At 46.3% G+C, this 25786-nt stretch overlaps 1 protein-coding gene across 2 annotated transcripts in view; it reads left to right on the top strand.

Annotated features, from left to right (window-relative positions):
- Positions 1 to 25312, top strand: part of RAI2 (retinoic acid induced 2) — a 43619-nt gene extending 18307 nt beyond the window's left edge. For both annotated transcript variants that reach the window (XM_041472439.1, XM_041472440.1), the window contains exon 2: positions 23125 to 25312. In XM_041472439.1, coding sequence (XP_041328373.1) covers positions 23230 to 24900 — 1671 coding nt within the window. In that variant the 5' untranslated portion in view covers positions 23125 to 23229 and the 3' untranslated portion in view covers positions 24901 to 25312. The remainder of the gene's footprint in view (positions 1 to 23124) is intronic.
- Positions 25313 to 25786: the final 474 nt, after the last annotated feature.

Here is a 25786-nt window from a genome sequence, read left to right on the forward strand (position 1 = left end):
AGGGACAGCCTTTCCCCATGGCTGAGGCTGGGAGCAGCGTGAATCCTCACCAAAAAGGATGATCCAGCTTCCACACGGCCACAAAGTTAGACTGATTCAGAGGCAGCATGTCCGATGTCTCTCAGCCAATGCTAGCCAGAAAGGAAACAATTTTACACATCAGCAATTTTTTATGATTAATAATATTATCCTGCCTTAATTGAAAAATGGGCTGGTGCCCTCAAGAAGAAATTAAGCTGCAGGAATTAGTTTCTAACCTCTTTATGATGAATGTGTATTTTTACACACTGTATATTACTGGCAGTGCTTTTAGAAAGAATCTTGCCGTGTATTGTAATAAAAAATTGTCCTGCATTGTTTGTAGTTGCGTGGCACCATTCTGTCTGGCTGACTTGGCTTTAAGAGCCTGAACGCTTGGGAAGAAGCAGTGTGAGGATGCTGAAATCCTTTTAAAGGGAATTTATGTACAAACAGGAGGATGATGTGTAGGCTCCGAGCTCTGCTATCAGTTGTTATTGCTGAGAGATATTCACAGGGAGTCGATGCCAGATGGAGCATTAGCCATTGCTGGCCTCAGTGCCTTCGTGGGAAGTCGGCCATAAAGTCAGTGAGGGCTCCTGTTTGTGGGATTTTTAAACACCAGTGAATCATTTTACGTAGTAAAGCAGTTGTCATTGGGTGAGTTTGTGTAAAGGTCTTTGTGAACCGCTTTCTACCAAAACAAAGCTTCAGAAGGAGAGAGAGGCGATGCTGAAGGACAGGGAGATTTGTTATGCCAAGAAGAGAGCTAGCAGTTCAACTCTGCTGAGGTTTGCCAGGCACCCAGCAGGAGCAGGGAGCTGTCGCCTGTCTGCCAGTCTGCCTGCAACCATGGGTGGTCCGGGAGACAGGGTGAGTCATGACTTCAAGGCATCATGCTCCTTCCATGTGTCCTGGGACTTTGTCTGGTGTGGAGCAGCCCAAAGAATCCAGGATTAAAGAAGATGAGATGGTCTAGGTCTCTCAGTTGGACAGCTGGGGACAGCACAAAGTCAGTAAAACTGCTTCCAACTATACTGCTGCCCTGGCACCATCCACATCTCCTGCAGGTTTCTTGGAGGAGCATCACTTCAGCAGGAGACTCACATATAATGTGACGTGTTTCAAATGCCTTGTTTGTTCGTCCACGAACATAAAACAAATCAGCTTTCATCAACTTTGCTTACCCAAACCTTTGAATGTTGTGTGTCAGATCTCCCTGGAAACACACAGCAAAACATAGATGTCTGTGGTGGAATCACTGGTGCTTTCCAGTGTCCCTGGACAGAAGGGTGTAAGGAGCCTCCTCCTCTTCTCCATCCTGGAATACAGGGAGGATCCTCATGGAGAAGTATGTACTTGGGTGGTGCCATCTTTCCTGGAGGGAAACCTGCCCACAGTCTGGGGCTGTGTAGGGAGGAGGAGGGTCTGGGCAAGGAGGCAGGAGTATCTGTGGATAGGAGGGGTCACACTGGCTTTGCCGGCATGTGTGGGAGCACAGTGGGAGCAGCCTGGGCAAGGCTGTCCTTCCCTGCTCCTTCTCGGCCACAGCCCAGGACTGTGCCTGCCATGGGGACCCCAGGATCCTCCCAGCCCTGCTGAGGGGCAGTGGTGGGTGGGCTGGGGCTGGCAGTGTTTCCCTGGTGCCACGCTGCTTCCCTGATCTGCTGTCACTGCCTGCGTAGGCTGGTCCTGGGGCATCCTCACACCCACTCTCTGGCATCTCTACATTTGTAGCCAAGGTCTTCTTACTTACCTCTTCCTTTGTATTTCAGCCAGGTCCCTATTAAAGCAGACAGTGAGGAAGTCTGCATTAAAATGCTTCCTTCCACCCGTCTGTCCTCCCCTCCTCCCAGCCCCATCCTCCTTGTCCCTGGAGGAAACACTCGTCTTTGCCAAGATCCTGCCTCGCAAAAGTAAACAATATGAAATTACAATAAAATGTTTTGATTTGCTGGGCCTGACATTCAGAAGCTGCACAAGAGAGACTTACAAAAAAGGATTTTCTATAGATAGCCAGTGTGAGAAAAAAATAAATCTCTCATATTGGGCATTATTTAGATCCAAGCATCAGGGCAACGTGAATGGGGAACAGAGGATTTTGTTGCCAAACCTGAAGGTTCTTGGGAGGTTTATGCTGCAGCATCTGTCAGCAGCTTTCTGCCTGGCATCTGCGGGTGACTGGCCTATTGCACAGTAATGTCAATATTTGGGACTCTTGTCTCTGTGTGTGTATATGTGCTGTTGTTGCTTGATGCTTCAAGACTGGGTAGTGTACTGAAAGCCCTCAGAAGGAAATAGATGAGCTGAAACTTGTTTCCTTTGGGGCTCTTCCACACAACTCAGAAGAAGGCAAACAGAAATGGAGGTGTAATCCCTGGGAGATGAGCTTCCTTGGGCACTTGTCAGTTTAGCAGGCTGGGTAATCTGCGCTGTCATCAAGATTTGCGGATTAGCTGCAGTGAAGCTAGTTGGCTTTGACATTTCATTAGGGAAGTTTTCCATAGTTTTTCATCCTCAGTCTTGGGGCTGTAAATTATGGTGATGTAGCTTTGTTATGCTTACACCTTCTAACATTTATGCAAGTTGATGCTGGGGCTGCAAACATCTTATCTGACGAGGATTTTTTAAATCATTGCTTGTTTATGAAAGACTAACTGGGTCAAAGGCTAATTTTGGGAAGGATTTGCTTTCCCCAGTGCTAACCAATAAATTTTCATCTGGATATCGTAAGTTACCCAACCTTTATCTCCTGAAATGGGGATAAAAGCAAACATCATTTATCCTATAATCTGCAAATATTTTGAAAAGTGAACTGGAATATCAATAAAAGGGCTTATCATCAAGGTCTTGTGAGAACTCTTATGGACTTTTGTTTAGAAAGCAAAATGTTAAATTTAGAGACAAGAATTGTGTAGATGAGGAGGGAATATGTACGAGTGACAGCATTGTAAATTGTCTCAAGGGTTCAAGGGACCGGGGAAGGACACTGTGTCCTGAAGTCACTCCTTCTCAGAGATGTCTCTGCTGATAAGTGCCAGTAGTTGTTCCTTGTGACAGTGATCGAGGGGGACAAGGCAAAGGATCACCCTGTGGGCTCCTGCAATGGTGAGCAGAAACGGGGATGTGGCCTGGTTTATTTATGAGGGCTGGACATGCCCTCACTCTTCTGTTGCTGCGGAGGACAGATCCGTGTCCTTGGAGCTTCAGTTGCTGTCCCCGTGTTCCTCTCCCTCTGGAGTCTCTTTTCAGATGCCCCCTCCGAAGGGTTGCTGCCCTGAGGGCTGGGGGTGTGGGCAGTGTGAACCTTGGCCAGAGGGCTCTGAGCCGTGGGCAGTGTGAGCCATGGCACTGTGAGCCGTGGACAGTGTGAGCTGTGTGAGCCATGGCAGTGTGAGCTGTGTGAGCCATGGGCTGTGTGAGCCATGGACAGTGTGAGCTGTGTGAGCCATGGCAGTGTGAGCTGTGTGAGCCATGGGCTGTGTGACTGTGTGAGCCATGGCAGTGTGAGCCAAGGTCGGTGTGAGCTGGCTGTGGAGAATGTGCTGCAGAGGCTCCGCTCTGGGGACAGCCAGGAGAGATGTGTGGCACAAGGCATTCAAGGCAGGGATCAGCGGGGGCACTAGGCTCCACTGTGTAGAGGGACTTCCTTGTCCCTCTCTGGCCACACTGCTTCCTCACTTTTGCCTCTCTCCTTCACTGGTGCTGTCTCACATCCTTTGCTTCTTTGTCAGTCTCGTGTCCCACAGATACTGTCAACAATGGCATGTGGGCTCTGGTGCCTGAAATCCGCCTTAACGCACTGCTTTGTACTTCTGTTGCAAAACCATGAGTGAAAGGCGAAGTTTAGTTAAAAATTATTTACCGTGCTCTATTCCAGCTGAAAAATACAGAGTTAACGTAAGTGTTGGACTGTGTATCTTAGGGCTTCAGTGATTTATCCATCAATTATATCATTGTAAACTGAAGGTGAAGTTACACCTTCCAAAGTCTGGGATAACAAATTATTCAGCTGAACTTCTGCTGGGTACATCTGTTTTAATTACTTTCAGTGGGAGAAAAGGGTACAACCAGTAAAAACGTCCTGGACTGAGCACCTTGCAACTGCATAGGTTGGTTTGGGATAAATCAGAAGTTCCTGTAGCATGTACTCCTGTGATGCAGAAAATGGAGAAGTGTTAAAAATATAAGTTTGTGTGTGTGTATGTGCCCATGTGGACATATAGACACATGCTGTTCCTGTAAAAGGTAAATATCAATTCTGATTATCTTAATATTGATGTAGCAATTTAGAAATAGCTTTCCAAGAGAAGGCGTCTGCAGTGTTACATTTACCAGCATAATGAAATCAGACAAGTTTTCAGTCCATGAATCACAGTACAGTATTTGCCATTACAATTTCTATGCTTGTATTGAGCCAGCAACACTATCCAAAGAACTTTATTAAATCAAAATGATGAAATTGAAAATCTGTATTGACTCTTCTTTGGGTCTTTCATGTTCTTTTGTGCTTTGACTTGGAAATATATTTTGTTTGTTTTTCAGGCTTTATTCCCTGTTACTTTATTTCTCAGGTTGAAGGCTGTCTGTAAAATCTTACAGTGTTGTGTCATAAATCTCAGGATGCTCTTTGTGGTGTTTACTGGCTGCAGCATAACACACATTTTCTAATAGTCTTCATTATAGTGGCTATTTGAGAATTTGAAGCATAAAGTGGGTCCAAGCAGACCACAGGAATCTGTGGCTTCAAGGCAAGAAATTTCTTGATGGCTTAGTAAGAGACAACATAAAGTTCATTTTTGGTCATCACAAGAAATGCTCTTGCTTAGGAATAGCTTCAGTGTAATATTCTTTCCTTCTAGAAGGCAAACTGCAGGGGGATTTGTGTATGGGATTGACTGCAGGCAGAAAGTAAAATATTTTTTAAAAGCCCTAAACATTGTTTTCAATATATTTTCATTCCACACAAATGCAGCTCCTGCAATTTTAGCCAAGAAAACTTTTGCAGCTCACACTGTGGAGATGCCCTGGGACTCCACTGCTTGCCAGTCACTTCGTGTGAGCATTCGATCCACATCAAACCTTCACAGCTGGATTGTGGAGAGCCCTTGGAGGCCTGTAAAAGAGCATGGTCTGCCCAAGTACACCTGTTTACATGGTCTGGCTTTCTGTGGTATGATCAAGACAAGCCTATTCTCCAGCTTTCAGAATTATGAAAATAAATCACTTCCTCCATTGTGTTAGAAGGATTTTTCATCCATCTTCGTCAACTGTTTTAGAAACACAGTAGACATCCCTCAAGGAGTCTAATTTCTGCAAGATAAAGGCACTGCCCAGCAACTTTTTATTTTTCCCTGCTTTCTGTATCTTCCCTAACAAATTCAGTTTTCCACCACCTCTATTTCTAGTGTTCTCTGCAGCTTCATTCATCTTTTCCCTTGGGTCAGCAGCTCAAGGTTTTCTTCTTCCATTCACCTCTTCATCTTCCCTACATATTTTTGTCTGGGGGGCAGGAGAGGGGTTGTTCATTTGGGTTTTCTATTTGGTTGGGTTTTTAATACCCAGAATTCTGTCTTGAACCCTGCACCATCTCCACTTTTCACAGCAGCATCATGTGCATCCTCAGAATTGCATTCCCCAAACTCTCTGCTGATGCCACATTTCCGTGTGCTACCACTTCCTTCCGTTGCAGCTAGTCCTAGGAATAAATCATGAAGGCCACTGTGTCAGCATAGTGGCCTTTCCTGGGAGGATGAGTGAAGTTTGAGGTGAGTGGTGGTGTTCTGCTAGAAGGCGTTTGGTGACTGCTATCAAGTGGTCCTTTGATCTGGAGACAACTCAGAGGTCCCCACAGTTCTGTGGTACAGATGTCAGAACTCTGCATCTTTCCTTCTCTTTTTGCTCCTTGCTTCAGGTTTTTGGGGCATGCTCTGGTCTCCACAGGATTGGTGTCTGACGTGCTTTGAAAGGTATCTGCATCTCTGGGGTTGATCCAGTACAGCTCTCTGAAGCTGTTGCACCAAAATTCCACTGAGCTGAATGTAGGGCTTCACAGGACCTGATGTTAGAGGCAAATGTGTTGTTCCATAAGGACCAGCAGCTGACTTCCAAGGCACTTGTGGAGAAAGTGGTTATGCCTACTTGTACAAACCCAGACAACTTTTAATTACTTCTTATAGCCCTGTTTTTAAGGAAAGGGGTTCCAGTGATCTGAGATCATCTGGAGAATGGTGTGGCAACCTGATCTGTTAAATATGAGAAACACATTCAGATGCTAGTGCTCATTCATCAGCACAGTGATTGTCTCTGGGTTAATAATAGCTCCCTTTTTTCTTCATTTATCCCCCAAATTTACCCTCTAATGGAAATCATGCCTTCACATGTTTAAAACAGATTTTCTTCACTGTGCGTATGGAGGAAGGTAAAGGAAGTGATAAATCTCTAAAAAACAATATGATAAAATAAATCCTCTCTTACTAGGGGGCTAGATATTAAGCTTTTTACTCCTTTGGAATCTTGATCGGTAGCTGGCCCTACTGACTGTGAGACGGCTTCTGCTGCAGCAGGACTTGAAGTGCCAGAAACTACCCTCTTGCAGTCACATGGGAACCCCAAAAACTGAAGCTGTAGATCACCATATCCAGTAAATAACAGGTGTGTTGTCTTGTCAACAAGGAATAGATTGAAGGGACTGAAAAAAAAAACAAACAAAAAGCAACACCCAGAAACCTGGTAAAAATTGGCCCTGTTTGAAAAAAACTAAATAAAAACTTTGGGGTTTTGAGAATTTATGTCTTTCCTTTTTTTGCCTTCAATAATCTGAAGAAAACCCATCACCCTTCCTACCAGCTTCTGACACAAGAAATATTTTATACTTAGTTATTTCCCTCTGTTAGCATCCTATCAATAACAGGATCAAACTGCTGACTACATGCTCGTTCCTTTCCTCGCTGTGTTGCTGCTGTTAGGATATGGGCAATAATTAACTGAGGATCAGAGTGATGCAGCTGCTGTAACATGATGTTTCTGTCACACCAGTACCCTACTGATGGATGGGCGCTTGTTCGGCTTTCTCTTGTGGAGACCATGGGGCAGGTTAAGCTGTTGCTGAACTTCTTGTCCCGCTCTGGTGCAGTGTCAGGCGTCCTCTGGCTGCGGTTCAGCAGCAGCAGTGATGGCTATCTCCCAGCCTGCCCTCCTCCCTTGACCAGAAGAAATGGAAAAGAGGGGGAAGGCTTTTGTTCCTGCAGGATGAACCACTCCAGCAGCAGCCACAGGATGCGGGGTGGATGCTTTCTGCTTGCAGTCCTCCCTGTTCTGTGTCAGATGGGCTTCAGCTAAAATAAACCAGTATTCCATGAACCTTTGAAGTGCTCTTGTCTTCTGAGTCACTTCCCTGTCACTGACGGGTGGTGTGATGCTGAGGGATGTTGCCTTGCATCACACAGATGTGCTCAGCCATTCAGGCCGTTCAGCCTCCCACTTCATTTCCTACGTGAGTGGCAGCTTTGCCTTTCCTGACCAACATCTTCCTTAGGGTATTTTCCAAGACAGTGGAAAGCTAAGACCATTGGAAGTGCTTGGTGCCACTTCTGGCCTCTGAACGTCCCTCCCTGCTTTCTCTCTTTGCAGATTATTTGTCTTAGTAGAAGGATCTGGGAGCAATGCCTTCAAGACAGGTTGTCTTCTCTCCCGTCTTCTGTGACAGCCAGTGCAGACAGAAGTGTGGCCTCTCGGGGCGAGCTGGCACACACCAGCAGTGCTCCAAGTGAGCCAGACCGCCACAAATCAGGAATCACTTTGTTATTCTTGATTTTACATCATACAATTAAAGAAAATCCTAATGTTGTAATGCTCTGGGTTTTCTTTTCTCTACTTGAAATTGCCAGTTACATGAAATAATTTGTGATGAGTCCAGAAACCCCCAAAAGCCTAAGCGCCTTTTGAATGAAATTGCCTATGGGTCTATTTTCTTCTTGAATCAGTGCAAAGACTTTAATTTGATAATGCTGAGATCTTTACCCTCCAAACAATATAATTCTTTCAGTTTTAATTAAAGAATTTTTTTCCTTTGCACTAGACTAATTCTAAACTGGCTTCACTAAATCTTCTTATGCTGTAAGTAGCAGTGACCCAGATAAACACATTTAAAAATGCAACTACTGAAACTACAGTATGTTGCCTTTGTAAGATGCAGCAAGAGAAAGATTAAAATAGTTCTATAGTTACAAGGGTAACAAGTAGCATTATATCTTTAATAGCAGATTCATAGACCAGTTTAAATTTTTCATATTACTTCTACAAATCTGTGTGAAATAAGAGTTGCTTATTTTGGAGTCAGAAACTTAAAAGTCACAAGGAGGCCTATGAAAAAAAAATTGCTTTTTCCATTTGTGGATGACCTTTTGCATGATGACAAGGCCTTTTGAAAAAAGAGGAGATAACTGTGTTTAAGAATGTATCATAATGCAGCCACACTGTCAGGACCATATAGGCAACCAGGATAAGGTTGCATTTCTGTTTTCCTCAGTGCCTGAGTCTGCAGCTTCAGTGGCTTTTTGATGTAAAGCTCTAGCTCCAGCCAAACCCACCCCGTGCCCACCAGCCGTGTAAAGCCAAGGTCTGGAGAAGACAGCTGTACTTCACTGGCTGTATCAAGGATGTTACCAAAGGGCTTTGTTTAATGTTATATGGGTAAGCCCTTTTTAGAGTCCTAAAAATTGGTTGATGAAATAAGGGGATGCTGCTCCTTGTTCCAGATGCACATTCTGTGTGTCAGTGTGTGGCAAATGCTGTCCAGGATGCTCTAGTACCAACTTCACACTGCTGTTGGAGTGTGCTCCAGATATCTTGTTCAGATCTGATTGATTGTAAACACTGCTTCTCCAGGAGCAAATGTGACCAGAACTTCTCTGGTAACTACTGCCCAAGCCATGAACAGCATGGAAGAAGCTGATGGAACTCAGGAGTGTTCAGACTCGGCTCTGTGTGGTGGCAAGTACCCGTGCCTGTGGCTGCTGGACAGGGAGAGCCAGGTGCCAGCGGGGCAGCCTGTGGGGTGTCCTCACACCCCTTAACTTGGTAAAATGCAGACCTTTCCACCACTTTTGGTTTTGTGGGTTTTTTTAGACATTGGCGTTGGTTGTGTTTACACAAAGAAGAAATATACACTATCAGGAAAAATTTGATTATAAATAACCTTTAATTAGCATTGAAGACATGCAGAGACCTAATCCCTCCGTGTCTGTTTAGACAGCTAAACCCAAACATGTGCTGGAGTCTGGGTCCTGGAGAAACCCTCACTCAGAGCAGGGGCTGAATTGTCCTTAATCACTGTAAGGACTGGGCAGGGTTTACTGGGTGTCAATTTTACTGGGTATTTTGGGATCTTCAAGGACCCACATCTCTCCTTTAATTTATTTTTGGTAGCAGTGTGCTCTCCTGCTTACTCTGGTTAGCATTGAGCTGTAAAATTGCTAATGTCAGATAAAAAGTCAATGTATTTTATTGATTCTTCATGCTTTTGCAGCATTCTGGGCGAGCCTTTCCACTGGACATGGAGGATGCCTGGGGGTGGCAAGATGAGTGTGCACTGGGATGCATTCACTATGGCTGCATTCCATGTGAAGCGAATGGTGCTGGCACTGACCTCAGCAGTGAGGTCCATCCAAGGGCTGCCATCCCTTGAGGTCACTGGAGTTAGCCTGCACAACGTGTGTTCTGGGAAAGATAGCCCTTCCAGTTGCATCAGCCATGGAAATGCAAGTTGGTTGTTGCAGCCTGACCTGTCCTCCCCATGGAGAGAAATGTGGATGCAGAGTTCAGGGTAGCTCTGGTGCCTTCCTGTTGTGAAGCACATCTTGGCAGAGTTTATGGTCGCTGTACGTGCCCTGGTGGCCGCCCTCCCCTGTGCAGCCATGGCCAGCAGCTGTCTGCTTGGCTTCTTGAACTGTGGACCATGATGACACATTTTCAAGGAGGATTCAGTTGAGGTCATAAAGGGTTTGTGCTCACCAGGGGACAGCTGTCTCCTCTGGTTTGTGCTGCTGATGTTTACGCAGCTCGACCGACAGTTTGGCGCGGTGGTTTTTCTTGGTGCCGCCTTGGCTCTTGGGGCTTCTTTTTCAACCCCTCTACTGGTGCAGCGTGTTCCTGCTGTGCATCTCATATTGCAGACGCCTCTGGTTTCCCTCAGCCACCATCCTGGGCAAAGACAGGCCAGCAGCCGCCCCTGGGAGCGCAGTGGCCTGGCACACACTGCTTCAGTAGCTCACAGACCCCCCATCCCTGCATGTGGGGTGCCCAGCTGGAGCCATAGAGTGTGTTGGGGTGGTGTGGGACAGACCCACATTTTCCATGCAGAGGACCTGAAAGGTGCAGCAGCCCTTCTGGTCAGCAATGGCTTCGCCCCTTGAGCATGGGGCAAGTGCAGAGACCAGATGCTGACTGTCCCACTGAAAGCGATGAGGGAGAGCTTTTGAAGGTGGTATGTGCCCACCCCCTTTGCCAAAAGCAGGCTCTTCAATGAACATAGTTGTTTTCTTTAACACCCCATGAAGAAAATAGAGAATATTTTGTACGTATTGGGTGCTCTTGTTGTTTCTATCTGCAAGGGTGTCATATTCATAGCCAAGCTTGCTACCAACATAAGCATTTGCCTGAGGCAAGAGAAGCATGTGCCATTTCTCACAACTTACACAGGCTATAGGCAGTTTTTATTCCCTGAAGTTACCATATATTTAAGCTGCTTAATCCTTGTTTGCTAATCTCCCAGGCTCTGTTGTGCTTCTGTCAGGTACTTGGAGCTGCAGGAGCTGCAGTAGCTCAAGCCCTCAGTGTCCATCCCTGTTCCCATGGCCATACCCAGTGCACCCACAGAGACAGGGGAGGGGGTCACTCACCTGTGCCTGACAGGCACAGATGGCACCCCAAGGCTGTCCCCATTTCCAAGGGTGTATTTGGTGGTGGCCCAATCCTAGTGGGAATAGGCATTGGCATTGGCTCCACCTCATTGTATACCCAGGCTGAGGAAGAAGGACCTGTGACATTGATCCAGTGTGGGGTGGGGTCAGTGGGAAAAGCTGGTGCCTTGGCAAGAGAGGACTCAAAATGGTTAAGCCATTACAGCACAAGAAAACTCTTAGCTCCAGCTACATGAAAAATGTATCAGGAAAATGTATCACTGCCTGAAACAGATTATACACAAAACATGAGAGACAAAAGTGCCCTCAGACCCTTTGCTCAGAGCTGCTTCTCAAAAGGGCTTCTGTGGGGCTGACCTTCCCCCCAGCCTGCTCCTACACTGCGGCTGTATTTGCATTAGTGCAGGAGACAAGGGGAAGCAGCCTCAGGCCCTGTCCTCCTGTTATTACAAGGATAAGGTAGGACATGGTACAGCCATGGAGGTTTTTATTTGTGTGTTATTTGTTTGACTTTCCTAAAGGGAGAGCCTGTGAGTAGCATGTTCTTCCCTAATAGAGCATCACCTTACATTTTCATGGCAGACAGTCTGCTTTGTCTGCTGAGGTGGCTTGACGAATCAAGGAGATTGACAGCAAAAGAAAAATTACTTCAGAACTGCACTAGCCTTCTGGCAGGTCTGTTTGGGGTTTTTTTCACTGTTAGCTTTAGTCTTCTTTATTTTTTATTTCATTTTCTTTGTTGTTGGTGCTAAAGGAATGAACTACGCAGTCAACTTTCTTCCTCCACCATCTAAAATCCATGTATACGAAAATTCAGTTCTTTGAAGAACTGGCTGTGTGAGGAATTATTGCCTGGCTGCAGCCCTATGTGCCCTTACCTGCTGGAGTGCAGGACCTCTTACATCCAGAGCTTCATTGCCATAGAGTAACATCACCTCACCAGGAGAGCTGAGGCACAGTCATGCTGTGGACTGCTGTGCTAGGCTGCTTCCTGAGGCTGAGCTGAACAGCCAAATATGAAATCTCCCAGTCAGATTTATTAGAGTGGTCTAGTGACATTCCCCAGAGGACTCAGGATCTATGGTGATGGATGACGCCGATCCATTAACGTGGTAGTCTCATCTGGGAAAGATGTAATTGTCGTTATGCATCCTGCAGTTTCCCTAAGTTTTTCTGAACATGTAATAGCACACATTGCAGTGGAAATTACTGGTGAAAAATGCTGCAGTAAATATGTCAGGGGCTCTATATCCTACGGCAGTGTGCTTCTCTTCTGGAACCATGGAGCTGTCATTAAGGTGGGGGAGATGATAATAACAAAATTTGGTATAGTGCACTCATCATGATGTATGTTCTCTCCAAAGGTTTGATGGAAAAGTATGGGCAGGACTGACCTTGTTTCCTCTTGAAATAAGCATCTGCAAAATATGTTCATGTTGACTTGTTCACAGAATCAGGAAAATGCTATTTATTGCAATAGCAGTGCTGTTTTTACAGCACTGGTTGCCCTGCCTGCATTTCCTGAAGTACAGACCTTTTTCTCTGAGTATTCTGAGTCTGGACCCCTGATGACAAAGAGCATTATTACTTTTCTTTTGTGGTCTTGGCATAGTTTGGAATAGTCTCACCTCCATGCGCTGAGGGCAGTGTGTAGGTTTGAGCTCCGATACCAAAACAGCTAGAGAAAACCATGTTGAACTGGCTAGAAGATCTTTGTTCATAGAGCATCAAATTAGTAAAATTCAGACAACATTAGGCTGGCTAGAAGTGCTCTGGCAGCAGAGAAACATGATGAAGAGAGAGGAGAAGGCACACTGGAGGAATGCACCCACAAGGAGTGGCCAGCAGCTATTCTGAAAGGGAAGGCAGCCTGTGCCACCTTAGTGAGAGTGTGCATGGATGTGTGTCCACTCATCCTCTTGAGTGATTGCAGTGGTGACTGGAATCCAGGCTGAGGTCTGTGCTTTGTGCTAATCATGTGCCAAAATGACTGCTGCCCATGAGACCTCAGTCAAGTGGATGAGGGAAAAAGGCATGACAGAAGTGCTTGCTTGTATGTGTGTGTATGTGGGACATTTGTAGGCACTACAGGTAATGCAATTTATTGCAATCTGTAATTGCAGAGAGACCTCAACAAATTAAGAGAGATGGGCAATCACCAACCATATGAAGTTTAACAAGAGCAGGTGCCAGATTCTGCACCTGGAACAGGGCAACCCTGGCTCTGTGCATAGACTGGGGAACAAGAGGCTGGAGAGCAGTGCCATGGAAAGGGCCCTGGGGATCCTGGTTGATGCCAAGTTGAACATGAGCCAGCAGTGCCCTGGCAGCCAAGAGGGTCAGCTGTGTCTTGGGGGGCATCAAGCACAGCATGGCCAGCTGGGTAAGGGAGGGGATTATTGGGGTGTGTTCAAGAAGCATCTGGACAACGCTCTCAGGCACATGGTGTGGCTCTTAGGGTGTTCTGTGCAGGCTGGGAGCTGGACTCAATGATCCTAATGGGCCCTCTTGAGCTCCGTATATTTTATGATTCTGTGATAACCTGGACTGGTTGATTGAACAGTGATAGCCTCAGTGTCACTGAGATGCAACGTGACATATTTTCAGTATTTTCTATTATCTGCATACTACTTGTGGTCAGATCTGTCTGTCAGAGGCATATTTCCCAGTTCAGTCTAGAGGTTTCTAGGAGGACAAAACTGGTCATTGTTGAGAGGTTTTGAGGTTTTCTTGTTACATCCATCAGCTGCATCTCATGCTGGTGTTATTTCGAATTCAGTCAGAATTCATCTGACATCTCGTGCATCATGGCATGATGGAGAGAAGAGGTCAATTCTCTTCCCCTCAAAGTCAAACCAGGAAACCCCTGGTACAAATGCTGTGAGGAAACCATGTGTAAAATGATGTGAGATTCAAAGAAAAAATGCTGCATTTTTTAATCACATCACAGGAGTCTTATATTTTTCTGTCTCTTATAAACAAAATTCTTGCAGTGGTTAAAAGTTTTGCAAGGATGAAAATAAGGGGCTTTTTTTTCTTGAAAGTTTTTTTCATCCATACATTACAAGATAGGGTGGTGCATGAGTGCTTGAAATCTGCTGTGTGCATACTTTCTGCTGAGGATTAGTGCCATTGTGTAGCTGATGAAATGTTGAGCTTGGCTTATAAAAGTGATGGGGAGGCAGAGAAGGAGAGTCAGTCTAATAAATCTGAAACTATGAGCGTAAACTTGATTTTGAAGTGGCAAGCTGATAGAGAATTTGGTTACTCATGCTAGTGGGGAAGGACAAAGCATTAAATAACCATATTTTGTACAGAGGGATGGAAGATTCCTCTATCCTTTGGCTCCCCAGGCAGCAGTCCAATACTCCTGGACCTTTTATCTGCCTGTGCTCCCAAGTGAGACCCTGTCCCACAAGAGAAGATAAGCTGATGAGTCTGTTGTTTATTGCCAGCTTGTCATCTCTACATCTTCTCATTTGGGACTACATCTGTGTCATAAGAGCCACCAGAGCTATGGGCAGCAGGAAGTGTTTATCTCTTTCAGCCCATGGTGGTAACTGGGTGCACACACGTGTGTGGGTAATCACCTGCATGTCCTTGCCTGTGTTCTTAGGCAAGAGCGTTCGTATGTCACCAGAAAGGATCTGTGAGCTGGAAGGTTCCGTTTTTCACTTGGTTTTGCTTTTCTTCTCATTATTTATTTTTTTAAGCCAGGCTATATAAGGACGATGAGAGGCTGTGTGAAAATGTGGCTTTCAGTTGATTTAAGATGAGTTACAGAAGTGTTGGAATTTGCTATTCTAACCCCATGGCTCTATAATAAAGCTGAGGTTAACCCTATTCCGGCCGTGTCTGCACCAAGAAAAAGTGGTTTTTAGCTGGAGCTGGCGTGCTGTAAGGAGTGTATGGGAAAGGGTTTGCAGTGAGTCTAAAGGGCTGGGTCTCTCAGGGCAGGTGTGGTGCTAGTGGCACCTCAGATAATTTCCTGGGTTTGAGTTGGTGAAGCTTGTTTATTCCTCGAGGGGTTAGTCTGGTGAGCTTCACTTTTGTGGCTAGCTGAGAGACAGACAAAGGGGTCAAAACCATGTTTGTATAACAGAGAAAAGTCAGATACTCTGCCTGCAAAAGTTGCATAGCAATTTAAGAACTTAATTCCAACTTTACCTCACTAACCTGTTGGCTGAGACCTGCTAACACATCCATGGTGGGGTCCCTATCCTTCTTACCAGGAGCAAGACAGTCACATCAGCAAGAAGAGATGAGCAGTGGATGGCAGCCTTTGCCACACTGTTGCTCATCCGATGCTGGAGAAGATCAAGTGAATGTGGTAAAAATATCTGTGCCTGGGGTCAGTGGAGAGAGTCAGGACAAAACAGGGAGCTGAGTGTCTCAGAGCAGTGAACAAACCTCCACTGGGGAACCAATGAGGCTTTGAAGTCATTTCACCAATATCAAACTTGGAAATCCTTTGTAAGAACTGAGATGCTTTGTGGGCTGTTTAATAAAGCACTTGACTGGGAAAGGAACAAATATTTTATTAGGCTGACACTGAGTGCTTTTAGTTTCAGGTTTTGGGGGAAGCAGGGCTGGCAATTATGTTTAATTGGTATCCTTTTCCTCTTGTTATCATTGGTGTATTGATTGCTGGGAAAACAAAATGCGTGGGTTTTAAAATTTACTGTAAAGTAAGGGCTCTCTTGTTTGTTTTCTTTAGCTCTGTGTACTCAAACCAGCTCATTTTTCTTTGCTTTGCTGGCGAATATAATGTTTTGATTGAAAATGATACTAGATAATCAGTTAAATGGGATATTTAATGACAAGAAAAATTCTTCAAAATATTTTTTTCCCATAGGAAAATCATGCACTTCACTTCTTTAGCCTAAAAATGCTAGCATGGATCTGCATTCTTCCTATGATCCTACTACAAAAGTAAATACATGGGTGCACAGCATGTGTGAAAGCCATGGAGGTTAAGGTATAGTAAATCTCAGGAACTCTGATGCAAGACAGATCCCTCGAGTAAGTTCAGTTTTTCCCTCATATAGTTTTAATTTAGACATTCTTAGACTTGCAGTCCACTGTCAGTTTTCCTTCCCTGTGGGAAGCTGACCTACTGTATGAGAAGAAAGCCTGGTAGATGAGAGCAGAGGGTTGGTATTGAGGAAGGCCTTTGTCACCATGTCCCATAAGATCCTCACAGCTGATGCAGGGGCTGGATGAGCAGGCAGTGGATTGGAAACTGGTGGAACAGGCCCAGCAGCACAAAGCCCAGTTGGGTTGGGTGACTGGGGCTGTACTCCAGAGGTCAGGGCTGGGTCCCCCCCTGCTCAGCCTCCTCATTAACGATCTGGATGATGGGCACAGTGTACCTGCAGAAGTTTGCAGATTACACAAAACTGGCAGGAGTGGCTGATACGTCAGAGGCTTGTGCTGCCATCCAGAGGGACATCAACAGGTGGGAGAATTGGGCTCACAGGAGCCTCATGAGGTTTGCCAAAGAGAAGTGCAAAGCTCTGCACCTGGGGAAAAGCATCAGTACATGCCAGGGGCCACCCACCTGTAAAAAAGCTCAGCAAGAAAGGACCTGGATGTCCTGGTAGACACCAAGTTTACCACGAGCCGCAAAAATGATGGGCTAGAGCATCTCTGCTGGAGGAAGTTTGGTTTTTGGGAAGGTGCTGGTGAGCCCCCCAGGGCTGTGCAGGCAGCACCTTCCCATGGTAGGTGCTCAGAGCTGCGCACTGACGCATCTGTCCCAACACAGCGCTGCAGCTGCTGATGTCCCCATCCCAAGGGACTGCCTCATGCTTTGAAGGAGACATCTGCACACAGCCAGCTGTGTAGGGGGAAAGCTGATTTAAACAGTACTTCTACAGTCACAAAAACAGTAACTTGTCTTGCCAGTTTGAACAGACATTGGGAGCACAAAAGCTGCATGGAGTCAGAAGCCCCAGCTGGGTTGAGGGACATCACTTAACACGTGACTCAGCAGTAATTATGGCTGGCAAATTTATGTTTGTCCTCCACATGTCAGATTTCATACATCAGATTTCCCTGTACTGTCTCCACCTCAGACTGTGTGTTCCACTCACTGGAATCTAAGCTAGTTGATGCTGTGCACAATACCAAGGATAAAAAATAAACTACAACTATAAAGGTTTTATTTTCAGAAACTGGTGAAAGGTTCCTCCAAGCATGATGTTTAGAGACCCCAGGAACAGGCCTATGCTGCAGATATGAGAAATACTGAAGATTTGGGAATAGCAAGATCAATCTGAAATAATTTCAAGGTAGTCCTGTTTTTATAGTGCTGGCTTACATGTAATAGTGTATATGGGGTAAGCAATGGTTCTTTTGGAAGCAGAGCCCATCAGTTAAGTGTTACAACCAGTCAGTGAAATAGTTTGTGAATGGAGTGGGAAAAAAAAAGGGAAAAGACATCCAGGAGTACAGCAGCAAGTGCCATCTCCCTTATGCTTAGGGTATGTCACAGTTTCCACTGCAAATGTAGGAGGTTTTGTGAGGCTTTCAAATTGGGTATAAAAATTCAGTACAGGTTGAAATTTGTGAGGAAAATGTTCTATTCCTTCCACAGCATTTATTGTCTGTGTTGTATATATTGCCCTTGGGAGTGAAGGCACTGGTTTCAGGCCCATGATAGGATGTTTTTTCAATTGCTCTGATTTGTTTTTAAACGAGGAAAAAGTGAGCTCTCTTCTCCCCGGAATGGATTGCTAACTACAAATTGTTGACAACAGCAATATAGTTAGCAAATCTATGACTCTAACGTGCTCTTTGCAGGCGATTAGCCTGTGCAATAGGCAGACAGCCATGGTATTTTTTCAACTGAACTATTTAAAAGACCAGAGTGCCATCAGCTAGTCAGGCTGCTACATTTGAAAATGATCATGCTGTGTGCTGAAGCAGTGTATACATATTGTCCATGTCCCATCTATAACGTGCCATTTTGCACTGCTGCAATGATTTCGTTTCTCTCTTGTTTCCCCAGGGCTTAACAGCTTGGATGGGAACCTTGACACAAATAGCTGTGCTTCTTGAAAGGCTCCAGAAATGCAGCAGTGGAAAGCAAACCTGTTGCATGCTTTGCATTGGAGTGTTATTTCTCTAGTATCTTTTGAAGTTGTCTGATGAGGTGCTTATTTTAACTGCTCCTTGGCAGCATTCAGCTTATCCTCCACAGTGTAACTTCCACAGAGTAAGAAGCACCATGAGGCAGTGCATACGTGCATGATGAGCAGGAGATGTGCAGAGGGATGGGCAGCAAAGGCTGTGGGTGTAACTTCCATACTGGCAGTGCTACCCTGGTGTAGTCCTCCCTTCTCTCTCAGGCTGGTGCCAGAGTGAATCCTGCCCATCTTTCCAATGCCTTTCTCTCCTTGCCCTCAATTGATTTTGAATGGTACCTCCTAAATCTTCCTACCAGGGAGTTAGTTGCTGGGTGCTTGAGTCAAGGGACTGAGGCAGAAGGGAGCAGAGCTAAACTGGGATTTTCCCTTGATGCCCCTTAGAGGGGACAGGGAAGTGCATGCCCACTGACTCCTTTTTTGTGATGACCAAGCAGTGGTCACTGAGCCCCTTTTTCAGAGGCAGTGGGACTGTGCTGGGGGTCCAGCTGTGAGCTGGCAAGAGGATGAAGGCCAGCTCGCCTTAAGAAATATCTTGTGGGTCTCCTCTGCTCTGCCTGCCCCATACCTTGGAGGCATTCACCATCAGCCCACCTGAAAGCAGAAGGGGAACAGGACCCACTGGCCCTCATGGTGCCTCTGCACCCAACTGATGTGTGTGGTGTATCGAAAACAACACCACAAATGGTGCAGCACAGAGGGGAAGACAAGCTCACTACTAGCTGTGACTTGATTACTCCTTTGCCCTTTGATGCTGGAGGATTACACTACTAAAATACACAGGGTAGCCAGGATTCTCAGTCCCAGGTGCCTGGATGAATAGGTGAATCAGAGGGAAATGTGAGAGGCAAACACTGCTGAAATCATTTATGGGTTCCACATGGGGGAGAGCCCACCTGTGTGTTATTTGTGTAGTAATAGTTCCATGTATTTGGTATATGGAAGCTCACTTTATTCAAATACGTTTATTCTATTCCAGCAACAAAACACCAGTAATAATATGGTAAAGCCTTTGTGTATGGCTGAAACTATAGAGACCAAAATTTGTAGCATGGAAGATGATTTGTAGTTGGTTGGATCAGTGACATCAAGCAGCGAGTTTTGGGAAAACACTGAAGTCCATATCCAGCCATAATTTTGTCCCCAAGCAGCTCCATTAAGTCAAGATTTTTAATTTTCTGTTTGTTACTGTGTTTATACTCAAGGGAAGCCCTATTTTTCCAGGAGATACTGAGCCAGGCATCCCACAAAGGGAGCATCTAATCCTTTCCCATGGTGTGCGCAGTATAATTTGAGTTCTGTGTAGACATGAGGTACAAGCCATGGTACAGATGAGCAGGCAGAGCGCAGGGAGAGCTGTGCTGCAGCCCCACAGGAAGGCACACGGCAGCCCTGAGAAAAGTCTTGCACAGCCATCAGCAGGAGATTAAAAAAAAAAATAAGCTGGAGTTATCACTACCCTTCCAAAGCATTTGTGTATAGCTAAGATATCATTTCCTGTACAGTCACACACATCATTGCATAGTGCCATGAACTTGGCTCTTATCAGCACCCTGATGGGAAAGCTCGGGTTATTTACAGTAGGGCTTGTTTCAGTGTTCCAAGCTTCTTTTCAGTTAAACAGCAAATTAAATATAAAATAGATAAGTAGGGAAAGTGAAATTGATTGTCCAGGACTGAGGTGTGATAGGCAGAGGAAACTTAAGGCACTTCCTCTAGATTACATTACCTTCTTTTATGTATAGATACATGAAACTAATTTTAAAAACTAACTGAATGATTTACGTGTAGTGAAGCAGCAATTTAAAAAACCCAAAAACCCCCCAAACCCCAGCACATGCTTCAGGTTGATTTTTTATTACAGAAGTATAGTATAGCTATCACTGTTGGTACCGATACTGAAAATTTTACTTTTGTTTCAGTCACTTCCATGAGAATTTAGGGGTTTGTATGGTGTACGCTATGTACATAGTATATAAAAAAGGAGTCCAGGAACTACAAAACACTTTTGGACAACTTCAGTCTGTCTCTTGATCTCAGATCTTCAAAGTTTCCTCATTTGAGGCTTGGGGACTTGGATCCTTTTCTCTCTGCCTGGTTACTGACCTTGATAAAAGTTTTTTAGTCTAACACGTGTTTAGCAGCCCTGGGATTCCCTCCCAAATGAAACTAAAAATAGCTTTACAGGGAGCAGGATCAAGTTGTGCTGGACTGCACTGTACCTGGCAGCCAGCTACTGCTGAATTGCAGGCTGTGGGCAGGATCAGGAAATATTTTTAAGTATGTATATATATTTTTATATATGTTAATTTTTTTCTGTAGTGATGACATGCTCAAGAAGCAGGTGTACTGGAAGTACAGAAGGGTACACTTCTACATAGGAAAAGTAAGGGGGGGAACCCACCCCAAACCCATAAATCTGGGTCAAGGGCTGCACCTCACCTCTCTTGTGTCCTTCCCCTCACAGAGTGGAGCCCTCCCAGAGGCAGTGGCCTGGCTTCCAACAATGTATGTTTACAGATCCCAGGCACATATAGGATTCCGTATGGAAAACAATATTTGACTGTGCTTTGAAAAAAAACAGCCAAGCTTACAGGCTTTTCTCCATGGTTTCTGAGGGTGATAGATGAGCTCTTCTTCCCCTCATCTCAGTATTTCCTCTGCCTCCAGCCCTGTCGCCTTTTAAAGCAGCAATGGGGGAATTTTATTATGTTTTATACTTTCATCTTCAGCGGTGATCTGTCTCTTTCTCCATGGGTCCCTACAGCATGCTAATCCCTCAAGTCTCTTACACAGCATAATTTTCATCTTAATTTTTCTGTTTCTCAGTGTTTAATGGGTTTGCCAGGGGAACAGGGGGTCATTTCCTGTCCCCACCAGATCATTAATTCTGTATGAAAGCACTGCATCCCACACTTCTCAAACAAACAGAAACATTGGGAAGAGGCAATGCCATGTGCAGAACACTCAGCTGTGCTGCAGCAGCTGGAGCAGCAAAGATGCTGGTGTGCACTGCAGACACCAAAATGGTCATTTGAAAGACAGGGAGGGAGAGATTATGTAAGAGCAGTAGAAAATGGCTTTTTAATTCCGTAACAGAAATGAAGATGTCTAGTTTTTTCAGCTTAATCTGATGAGCTGTCTCCTCATAGTCTTTATTTTTATAAACAATTACTTTTCTTTTTTTTCTTTTTTTTCAAAACAACACTGGCCCAATGGTTTTCTTACTGATATTTGTCACTTTCTGAATAAGAAATTTGATTTTTGCTCCTGTTTTCAGTGCTTGGCTATCTCTGCCTTCCTGTAATCTGTCTCAGCCAAAGCTGGAAAAATGGAAACAAACAAACAAACAAACAAAAACCCCCCAGCCCTATATTTGTGAATCTTTTCTGCAGAACATTTCATGAGATGGGAAAAAATCCAGAATTATTCTCCTTAAGCCAGCAGCAGGAGGGGGAAATAAATGACTCATGTGTTTACTTTTAAAAATCCTTTTTAAGCACTCAGATGTGCCTGATCAATTATTAGCATTTCCCCCAACCAGCTTCAGCTATCAACTCCTGGCATTTCTGTAGGTAGTCTTGTGCTCACTGTAGTATCTCACTGCCAAATCCAAGGATTCACAGGTGTCAGGAGAGATTTAGTAGATTTCCCACTTCCTTGCCTTGGATGTTTTTTATCCTCTGTTTGTGGGTTTTTGGTTTTTTCCCCTTTTCCTTGACCTCTGCAGGTTTGTTGGCCTTACAAAACATCTGTGCCAGCAAATGATTTCTGTAAGCACCAGAACCAAGGAGTTCTTTACGTGCTTTTAGGCACATCCCCAAGTTGGGACCCTTCACCCAGACAATTTCAATTCCAGATGCTGCTGCCCTCCCTGTCATCTCCTGGCATCCCAGTACCAGTGTGCCTACAGGACGTGGGCAAGTGCCTTGCTCCCATGGGCCTGGGTACTGGGCAGTGGTGATGGCACATCTTTGCTCATAGGGAGCAGGATTCAGCTGTGTGCTGGTGAAAAATGTACATTTGGGGTGTGCTGGTGCTTCCCCATGGTAACAGAGTTGAAACTGGACAAGTTTCCATGGTGATTATTACTACAGCAGGATTCTCTTCACACTTCGGGAGAGGCATGGGCAGCACCAGGCAAAGAAGCCTGGCAGCAGCTCACGAGGCAGAAATGTTTTTCCTTCTAAATAAATGGATGCATAGTGCCATTAATTTGCTGCTTTTTTCCCCCCCTCAAAGGGAGGGAAGTGTTGATATTTAGGGGAAACAGGCTGCATATTTCACCACAATCATGAACAGAAACCATCCCTGCCCTTTTTTAATTGCTATTTGCTTGGTTGATATAAAGAGTTGGGCTATCAAACTGGATTTTAAGTTGTTTTCGGTTTTTTTCCCTCCAAGTCTTTAATGAATCAGGTGCCTGGTTCACATTACTGTCTCTCTGTAGCACTGTGGCAGGGTGAATGTGGGAGTTTTGGTTGGTTTTGCTTTGCCATTGCATGGCTGTGCTCCTTTCTGATCCTGCACACAGCAGTTTTGGGAGGAAAAAGGAACAAGTATTGAAGGGGAATGAAGTACACTTCATGAGTGGCTGAATATTTCTTGGCTGCAATATTTTTAGAAATGTTTATAGAACAGAAATATTTTGGGGGTTCTGTTGAGTTAAAACAACATGCTGTCACTCAGCTCTGATGTGCATTGTCATTATGTGAAGCTGTGTTTACAAATGTGGCATGGGCATCCTGAGTCCTTGTTTCAGGCTGTGTACTGAGAGGGTTTTTTGGCTGCAGGCAGTCCCTAAGGTCATGTTTATGGCTAAATATAAGTTCCCCAAAATGTTTTGCACAACACTCAGGGCTGTATGTATATCCTGCATCTCTGTATATACCGTACACTGTATTATGGAGCTGTTAGCTTGAAGTGTGGAAACGTTTAACGGCTTTTCTTTGGTGACGGGTTCTTTAAAGGCAATTGCAAATATTATTTTAGGGAAGAGATTTATGTGGTGCCTAAAATATGCTTCTGGCTTGCAGGCTAAATTATGTCGGTGCTGATGCTCCTGGCAGCGTGGAGCCGCCGCGGGTCCCACTGACAGCGATGTAGAGGTGGTGCTGGCAGAGCCCAAGAAGCCCTGCGACATGGAGGAGCTGTACAAGGATGCCCCCAACATGCCTATGGATGTCACCAACTCACCCTCGGCGATGGCCAACAACAAGCTGGAAAATGGGGTGGCTCAGCTGATCACAGCAGAGGCTTGGAACATCAACTCGGCCGACCTGATGAAGAAAGCCCTTTCCCCGCTGGTGACAGTCCCTGCACCCTCCATGCTGACGCCACCGGCCGAGTCCCAGAGCGGGGTGGCCCTGAAGGTGGCGGCCACCGTGCTGCAGCCCATCTGCCTGGGGGACAGCCCCGTGGTCCTGCCCATCCACCTGCAGGTCGCCGGCAGCGCAGCCCCACAGATGCCAGCCACCAATGCTGCCACCCCCTACGTGATGACAACCCAGGGCCCCGTCCCGCTGCCCGTCCTCCTGGAGCAGCATGTCTTCCAGCACCTGAACTCGCCCCTGGTGCTGCCCCCGGGGGCTGCCTGCCCCGCCAGCCCCCTGCACGCCGGCCTCTTCCCCGGCACCGCCACCCCCGTTGGGCAGCCCCAGCTCCTGGACCCCAAGCCCTCCGGCCAGGCGCAGGAGCCCGTCCTGCCCCCGGTCTTTCAGACACCGGGATTCGCCGCCGTCCTTCAGGACCTGTTTCCCTCACAGGGCGCCCTGGGCTCAGCCCCCTGTCAGCCGCCCCCCGACTACGCCACCCTCCCACCGCAGGCCTTCAGCTCGCCCCTGTCCCCGCTGGTGCCCCCTGCTACGCTGCTGGTGCCCTACCCCGTCATCGTGCCCCTTCCCGTGCCCATCCCTATCCCCATCCCTGTCCCCATCCCTGTGCCCCACGGCGCCGAGGCCAAGGCGGCCCCTGACCCACCCAAGCCGCCACTCTTCACCCCCAACTCCTGCAAGGGCACCCAGACACCCCTGGAGAAGGAGGAGACGAAGCCCTTCGAGCTCCTTCACCCACGGGAATTTCCCCAGCTGAGCCGTCACACTGTCATCAAGATGGGCGGTGAGAACGAGGCGTTGGACCTCTCCATGAAAGGGCCGCCCGCTCTTCGGGCCAGCGAGGCGGTGCCGCCTCCGCCGCCGCCGCCCGAGGACGGGGCGCTGGACCTGTCCCTCGCCTCCTGTCGCAAGCCGGGGGGGCCGCACGGGGAGGCGGCCGCTTCTGGCCCTGCCACCACCGCCGAGGTCGGTGCCCACCCCGCACCGGACAAGCTCCCCGGGCCAGCCGCCCCCTTCGGCCCCTGCAAGCCCCCGGAGGCGGCGGGCAAGGCGGAGGGCAGGGGCGCGGGCGGCGGCGCGGCCGAGCTGCTGCGGCAGCCGCAGAAGTGGCTGGTGGAACAGGCGGGCAGGGCGGGCTGCGAGCCCAAGGCCGGCAACAACATCGAGATCGTCAGCACCTCGCAGACAGCCAAAGTCATCGTCTCCGTCAAGGACGCCGTGCCCACCATCTTCTGCGGCAAGATCAAGGGCTTGTCGGGGGTCTCCACCAAAAACTTTTCCTTCAAAAGGGACCTGCCCCAGGACTCGGTGCTGCAGTGCTACGATGTGAAGAGCCCGCCCGAGCCCCGGGACAGCGCCGAGGCCCTCAGGAAACCCGTCAAAAACAGGAGCGTAAAGCTAAAGAAAATGAACTCGCCGGAGATACATATTCTTCCAATCAAGAAGCAACGGCTGGCTGCCTTTTTTCCAAGAAAGTAAATTATGGGTTTTTAGAATTTTAAGATTATTATGAGAAGAAGAAGAAGAAGAAATAATAAAAAAAAAAGATGCACTCGGTTTTAAACTCATTTAAAACTTTAAACTATCTTTGTAAGTTATTTTTGGGGGAAGAGGGAGAGGATTGGATGTAGAGGTCCTATAAGCTGGGTTGGTTTGGTTTTTTCTTTTGTTTTTGTTTCTTGGGTTTTTTTTGTTACCAAATTTTGACTTTTCATGGGAAACTGAATAAAAAGCAACCTATTTTTCAAGCAGATTGCACATTTTGCAGCTTTAATGGAGTAATGGATGAGTCAGAGGGGTAAGAGCTATTTTCACTGCCATAAAGTGCTTTGATGATGTAACTCTTCATAACAGTCGGAATGGAAATTTCAAAATAAATGTTTGTACGTGCTAATTGGTTGCAGCATTCTTTTCTCATTTCCGAATCGCTTTCAGTCTACAGAGGAGGTCGTGCAAAATATCTGTAAGCTGTAAAGCGCTGCAACTGACTTGTGATGAGCATAAAATGTTAAAAAAAATAACAGGCTAAGAAAAATTATCTTGTCCCGCAGCAGTGTCGAAGAGCATGTCACAGCAGCTGCTAACGGTGCACCCAGTGAGCTACCAGAGGAGTGAGAGTGAGCGCTACAGCCTAGTGCACACCTAAGACAGGTTCACTGTGAGACACCCATAGCAAACCATCTTCAGTAATGTTATCAGTCATTTAAAATAGAAAAGCCTAAAAGTCAAGGGAATGCAGTTGCCAGGGGGCAGGAGGGGAAAAAAAGAATCGCATAATTTTTCCCAGCCTGACTACAGCTATACGGAAAAGTTGTTGTTAGTTTTCTGCGTTTCTTTGATGGCTGAAATCAATGCACATAAAAGA

This window comes from Pyrgilauda ruficollis, unplaced genomic scaffold, assembly GCF_017590135.1.
Source record: "Pyrgilauda ruficollis isolate IOZ18807 unplaced genomic scaffold, ASM1759013v1 scaffold29, whole genome shotgun sequence".
Lineage (NCBI taxonomy): Eukaryota > Metazoa > Chordata > Aves > Passeriformes > Passeridae > Pyrgilauda > Pyrgilauda ruficollis.